The 7,500-nt window shown below is 39.3% G+C and overlaps 1 protein-coding gene across 8 annotated transcripts in view; it reads left to right on the top strand.

The window, feature by feature from the left end:
* Positions 1-7,500, top strand: part of LOC135220566 (cytohesin-1-like) — a 522,334-nt gene that overhangs the window by 473,147 nt on the left and 41,687 nt on the right. For 2 of the 8 annotated variants that reach the window (XM_064257800.1, XM_064257801.1), the window contains exon 2: positions 1,141-1,737. The exons of the other annotated variants lie outside the window; for them this stretch is intronic. In XM_064257800.1, the coding sequence (XP_064113870.1) occupies positions 1,507-1,737 (231 nt within the window). In that variant the 5' untranslated portion in view covers positions 1,141-1,506. The remainder of the gene's footprint in view (positions 1-1,140; positions 1,738-7,500) is intronic. 8 annotated transcript variants of the gene reach the window in all.

Raw genomic sequence — 7,500 nt, forward strand, 5'->3', positions numbered from 1 at the left:
GTAACTGTTGTAGGAGTAACCAAGTGAGATATTACTTTTGCCGTTTTGAAGGTTTTGCCTTAGTCACGACGATGACATTCCATGTTGACATTGACTGCCGTTCTACTTGTATGAATAATTTTCCTAAGTCGATGATTCGTCGGTATTTTAGAAGCCGCGAAAAATGTGCAAGTTGTACCTCTGCACAGTTTTATATTCGTTCAAACTAATTCTCAAGAATTCCCCCACGGTCTAGACCGTGAATTCCCCAAGTTCTTCGTTCTTGAAGAGCGTTTGGATCCACAGAGATGAGCATTCTGATCGTTTGACGTTCCATGTAGATTTGTCCGAGTCTCGTGTTTGTAATTAGTGTCAAGTCAAGTGTGGGCTTAGGGAGGCGGCCGGAAAGAGATGGACCTTTTCGTGTTCGGGGACCCTGGGCTAATCTGAGACTTGGCGATGGTTACAGAGTGCTCGTGTGATGTTGTGGACATCAACACAAGAGAGGTTTTTGAAAAGCCTTTTTAGTTCCTATTGTGTGTGGGTGTGGGAAAAGCCTCTGATATGTGTAGATCTTGCAAGCGGTAGGTATTCAGTGCTTCTAACGCTGAACTGGAGATTTGAAAATTGAAGACAAAAACTCGGTAATGCTCTTGTTTCATTATTATTCACAGAACGTAAGGAAATTATCCTTGAGAAATGTAAAAGGACAACAAAGCTAACGTGCGAGTATTTGGATTGTAGGTGAAAGCCTCTCCTCTTATCCTAGGATTACTTGGGATTTGTGAAGTATTAGGTGCCTTTTTGTAGGGCGTTGCAAAGAATTTAGATATCAAACAAGTGTTTAGGGTATTTTTACAGTATTTAGTTTTTCTTAATTTTTGTGTTTAGTTTTCTTATATATTATTTTCTATGTTAATCCCAGTTCATTGCATTTTTTGACATCTTATGTTATTTCAGAATCAGTAATGGGCAGATGCGTTTTTTGGCTGAAGTTGAAACGGGTTTTTGTGCTGAATATTGTTAATGTTCAGCTGGTTTACATTTTCATGCTTTTGATTGAAAACTTATTTTTTTGCGAGGTAATTCAATATATTGTAGTACTGTAGTTGATCTAGCATTAGATCGATAAAGGGTGTCACTTTTGAATTTTTCCATCAGATTTCCAGACAGTGCTTTCTTGATTGTGAATGGACGTTGAGATAATAATTTTATAGAAGAGCAAAAGTATCCTTGAATGAACAGTGTGGGATTTTGAAAAGATTGACTAAGGAAAGATTCATGTCACGCAGAACAGAAGAGAGATTTGATTCCGTGTTTTAGAGGCGACTCGACCTCCATCATGGGTGATTTTTCTCTGAAGTGTCCACTGAAGAGATAACACCTGAGTGCATTGAAAGGACCGAAATGAAAGACTCGAGTGCAGACAGAACTCACTTGAAATTAATCCTGTGATGAGAGCTTTGCGGAATGAATCTGATATGAGGACTTGATGGCGTCCACTCCCAAAGCATAGGTAGATACGCCATGTACCGCGTGGCGTGGGCGGCGGTACAACGTGGGCTTGCCGAGGCGTTGCTGGGGTATGCTGTGGCATTGTGGAAGCGATCGCGCCCACGTCTGCACCCACGGCTACTGCCCCCGCCTTCAGACAGTTCCCAAGATGACGAGGAAGACGCCTTCTGCGGACTCCATCACCATGACTGCCCTTGTATGGCCCACCTCCACAGAAGTGACCTCACTCACCAGCGGGTCAAGGTAATGAGTAATAAGAGTTGTTACAACGATGTCCACTCATTATTCACGCCCTAACAGTCGAGAGCATTAGTAAAAGCAAACGCTGTGAAAAACATAAAAAAATATAGGCTCACAGTACCAGGTCATTAATTTTAAGTTCCCTGTTCATGTCATTTCATGTTGTATTTATGTGCTTGTGCATTCCCTGGGAGACTGAAAGAGAGAAGGTTAGAATATTAATTAGAACATGAAGGTAAGATGACGATTTTCTTATGGTTTAATGGGCTTTCGGCTATTGTCATTTGCCATGTATGGTTGCTGAACAGGTCAAGGTAAGTGGATTTTTGTAGATATTAAAATGTATTCATAGAAGATATATAATGCAGATTAGTTAAAAATGCCACGTAAATAGGTTTGTAATTATATGAAACAGTAATGGAGGTTTTAGTATGGACGTCATTGAATGTAAGCTTGAAGGGAGAAGGTCACAAATTCGGAGATTTTATCAATTAACTTATCATCCAAGTATTTTAAGGAAAATTTTTAGAGAAGGCATGTGCAATGTCACCTCCCCAAGCTTACACGCCTCTGAAGGTTTATGTAGCATAGTTGCCCCGAAAATGGTGTACATTAACAGAAAATGGTGTCTTAAAAAGTTTTCTGTTGGTGTCTTATCACTAACTATTATATTTATAGAAACTCCTCTATGTCTATATAAGAATGTAACATAGATAGTTCTTAAATGCTAGTGCTTTGCCCGGGTACTTCCTAAATATTGATTCATATCTCAGAGTTAAACAATTACTTTATAGTTGAATTTATTTCTTTAATTACGTTATAGTTGAATGTATTTTTGTTTCGTCTAATGCTAAAATTTTTACGAAATTAGCTATGAATAAAACGATAGGTAATGCCCATACTTGGACTTTTTCTGTTCCAGAGGAATTCTGTCATAGTCATCATCTGCACTCATCAAACTAGACAGTTTGATGAGTGCAGATGATGACTATGACAGAACAGTTGTGATCGTTGTTAAATCAAGACGGCCTTGTGCTTGCAAATGTTGCCAGTCGTTTTTGATACTGGACACCCAAACGGGTACGACATGTTTTTGCTCGCAGTGCAGCGTCCAGTCGCATTAACATTTTATCTTTTTCCCGGTGTGTTTAGGCAAATATCAAAGGGTGCTTCATCGTGTTGAACGTTTAGAAAGTAAATGTTTAGGTTTTAAATGTTGTCTTCGTTGATTTTAATTTTGAAAGAAGGTTGGAAGGTATTATGGTGAGGGATCAGGCCAGACAACTGGGTTGAGATCGCTTTTAGAAAGGCGAAGCGATATGACTGTCGTTGTACGACCCCATGTCTCTAATAATTTTTTTTTTTTTTTTTTTTTTTTATTTTTTGCCTCCGAAAGCACTACTTTTTATTTAGTCGTGTTCTTCAAATGTGCTTTATGAGAATGGCTAGCTCAAATCTACTAATGTCGGAAAGCTAACGCACAGAATCATGTTCCCTAGAAAAACGAGATATATTTTTAAGTTATGACGTACGAACGTTATGTCGGTCGAAACAGTATATATTTTTAGATACTTTAGTTTTTGGCTGCTTATTTTCAATGTATACTACATTTTTTCCGAAAAAGTTCCAGTTTCGTTTATTTTTCTTTGCCCCTTAGAAGTACCAGGTAAACGAATTGCTACCTGTGTGACCTCCAAGTGAATAATGCTAATGAGTTTCTTTTGTTTCTTTCAGGTAAGTGTGACGCAAGCCTTTCTGGTTGAATTTGAAGGAGTAGACGGTAAGCTACATAACATCAGCTTTGGATAGCTGCAATCCTCGTAGTCTGCTGAATTGAGGTAAATTTATTTTTTCCCGCATATTTCTGTTTTTCGATCTTTTTAAGCTAGAATACACAGTAAGTAACAGGGTAATACAGTAGGTAACAGGGTAACAGAAGACCTAAACCTCATTTTTTCTGTTTCTTAATTGCCCTTAGTGGTTTCCCATGCGTGATTTAAGAAATAATTTTAACACAAACCTTATAACTTAATGAAGTCATTTAAGCTAAACGAATTGCCAGCCAAGACCGCCCTCATTCTTTGGGCAAGTTAAGTTAATGAGTTGTTCACGTCGATTCTGTGTGATACTGGAGGTAAGATTGTACAGATAAGATCAAGATATCTCGAGTCAAGAGTTGTTTTCCTTGCTGATGGCACGGTGATGCAGTTGACTGGGCGTTGTATGATGTACAAAAGTTTTTTTTCTACATATACACATACGTACACATAAATGTAATATACATACAGACACATACACGCATACATCACACGCGCAGTCATACACATATGGTTGTGGGGGTGGGGTGGGAGAATGCTGCAGTGGCGGTGTTTTGTACTTACTGGATATCATATGCAATATGCCATTTACTTAAAACGCACCAGTCCTGACGAGGTCACTGGTCGTGGAAGGGTGAACCAAGAGAAGGTAGACTGGTTAGATGTGTGGACTCCATCCAACTACCAGTCTGACAAGGGCGTGTTGATATAAACCATGTGTATCATGTTGCTGTACTACTTGCTTTTCCCACGGGGCGTAACTTTTGAGTGAGAACTCGAGTTCCATCCTCCTCTCCACCTCCTCTCTCCTCCTCTCCTCCTCCTCCTCAGGCCTCGTAAACCTGAACTATACCTTAGCTCCAGCACAGCTCATGGCTCAACAAGTGACGACACCCGAAATGCCAGCTGTAACTAACCTCGACCCTTTTCTTGCATTATGGTTCGCCCTTCTCTTTTTAAGGATAGCTTGGATGCTTTGCTCTTTTAGTTGTTCCATGTGTAGATCGAGAGAGAGAGAGAGAGAGAGAGAGAGAGAGAGAGAGAGGTGTATCGGGTTTCAATGTAACTGGGCTTTCGTATGTAAGAGGAAGTGGTGTGGATGTCATTATGTAAGTGCTTCTCCTTATTTTAATTTGCCATCGATTTGTCTAAGAGAACTTTTATTGTCATTTTTTGGGTTTTATTTACTGCGTTGTCTGCTTCATCAACTTAAGGTTATTCCTCGTTACATTGTGGATGAAATAATTACTTTCCACCCACTCTCTCGAGCGAAAAAGTAGTTTGGTTTCGCTTTCTCCTTTCAGAGGAGAGAGAGAATGTTCATGCTTTTGTCACAGTATTGAACTATCAAAAGTATTCAGGTTTTTTATGAATTGCATTGCTTCCTCTTGAATAGATTTCAAAATACCTTCAAGTTGGTACTGGTAATCATGGTTTTTTTATTTTATTTATTTATTTATTTTTTTTATGAACTGCGTAGTGTCGAGGCTCGAATGTTAGACGGACTTGAAACGCGTGATTGCTGTAGAGGCAGCATTGCGGAAAAGGAAATGCTGTACAAGTGAGCGGCAGTTGCAACACTGAGCACCCATAACATCGTCGTCGTTTTTTTATCTTAAGTATTTGTTGTCGTTGTTGGTGCCGTCATCTTTAAGCAATTTCTAATTGTTTCCATGTGTATTGAGAAGGGACTTTATATCTAGTTGATGCCGAATTATCGATAGGAGTTGACAACCTAAAGTCATTTCTTAGGATTCTATGAGATTCGTTTTGTTGTGGGTTTTCTTATTTCAGTTGTACTAAGGATTCTGCTCTCTCTCTCTCTCTCTCTCTCTCTCTCTCCTCTCTCTCTCTCTCTCTCCTCTCTCTCTCTCTCTCTCTCTCTCAGGTGTCTGTAGCAAGGTATTGTCGCTTTTGTCCTAAACGTTTGATTACGTCGCTCCACCGCCGTCGCAATACTTTCACCCCACCGCTCCCTCCCTATTTCATTGCCCGCCCTCTTCCCTCTCCTCTCCAACCTTCCCCTTCCAGCTTTTCGCCAAAAGCAGGCGTTATTTAGCTGTGCCCGACATCTTGGCCCTCGTAATGATGATGGATCTGACGCGCGACCTCTTGGCACCGAACCGACTTCTGTCGTTGACTCCCTGACATCGCCGATTGTTCTGGGCGGTACATGGGGTGGGGGGGTGGGGGTTGCTTTAAAATCTCTCTCTCTCTCTCTCTCTCTCTCTCTCTCTCTCTCTCTCTCTCTCTCTCTCTAAGATGAGTATAGTCAGCTTTCAGTAAATTTATCCACCATTAACTTTTCTTAATTGGTTTCAGTCGCGAATAAACAATTATAATTATTATTGAAAATTGTTGAATTGCTGTGTTCACGTTTCGCGTCTGTGTACTGAAGTGGTATAATAATAATAATTATAATAATATAATATATTTATATAATTATAATTTATATTATAATTATATTATTATATTATATATATGTATATATATGAGAGAGAGAGAGAGAGAGAGAAGAGAGAAAAAAAACGTTATACAGTCGATACTTACAGTAGGAGGGCCATCATCTGTTCATTTGGTGTTAGAACTGACATCCTTCCCGAGTCTTGCAGAAACTAGGAAATAAAATGGAAAACGGTAGATTTTTCGAAAACGTTTATTTTGAGAAACCACCTTCTCCAAGGTGTCGGCTGGCCTCCCTTTCGTTTTTTAAATAATGTCGTTATACAGATTATGATTGTGATATGTCGACTGTACTTATGAACCAAACCAAACGCCTCAGGGGCGTTGGGAGGGACATGCATTTCATTCTGACCGTCCAGCTCTGTTGATGAAGAAATGAGTGCAACTGTAATTGTTAGGGAGAGTTTTTGTTGTCATTGTTGGAAGGAAGAAGGACGAAAGCGGGAAAGAGAGCTGCAGGTGGCAGCTGGCGGCAGAAGACAGCACATCTAGGAGTGATGTCCATAACAATGAGATCTTGAGCTTAGTTGTATATGTATCGCTCGGTGTTATTTTTTTTGATAAAGCACTGTTAACTGGTGTCCTTTTTTTATATCTAAAGAAATATGTATTTCCATATACACTTAAAGAACGCCACTGTTCGTATGGCATCTGACACTGTCTATCAAGAACTGATAGGCAAATATATATCAAACTAAATACATTATTTTTGTATAGATATTTCATTGTTTGTGCGGACATGATTTTGTTGTAAAAGAACAGAACTATTGAAGGGGAATAACCTTGGATTAAATAATGCTTTTAACTGTGAGAACGCTTAGAAAAAGGTGTCGTCGTCGTCGTCGGACATCAAGATAAGGAAAAACATCCTCATCTAAAACAGGGACGATTGTGTGCCTGCCTCTCAAACTTCGCTGGATCCTTCTGGTGCATTCTCCCTCTTGTGCAACGGAGTAACCAGACGTGCTCTCTGCCAATATTTCGGGATCCTTAGCTTCCCAGTTTTTTTTTTCTTTCTTTCTTTTTCTTGTACGAGGACAATTGAGTAAGTTGCGACTTGTTTTCTTCAGCTGATGGTAGTGCATAGATCTGTGCGTTTAATCTCACAGATCACGTCGATGTATTGTAAAATACTTGTTTTCATGAGATTTGTGCAATGTACGTGCTTTTCCTGTCTTCGGTAGGTGACACACACACACACACATACACACACACACATATATATATATATATATATATATATATATATATATATATGTGTGTGTGTGTGTGTGTGTGTGTGTGTGTGTGTGTGTGTGTGTGTGTGTGTGTAAATAAATTCTAATGTTAAAACAGGATATGTCTCAAGTATAAAAGGCCCATTCATACACTCTGATTTTAAGCTAAGGACTATATTTCAGTGGACTAATTCCCACCCTTATCAATTAGTGAATGACAGAAGTAGTTCACTGATAAATAAACAAAGATAATAGGATCAACCTTTCCA

This window comes from Macrobrachium nipponense, chromosome 2, assembly GCF_015104395.2.
Source record: "Macrobrachium nipponense isolate FS-2020 chromosome 2, ASM1510439v2, whole genome shotgun sequence".
NCBI classification, from domain to species: domain Eukaryota; kingdom Metazoa; phylum Arthropoda; class Malacostraca; order Decapoda; family Palaemonidae; genus Macrobrachium; species Macrobrachium nipponense.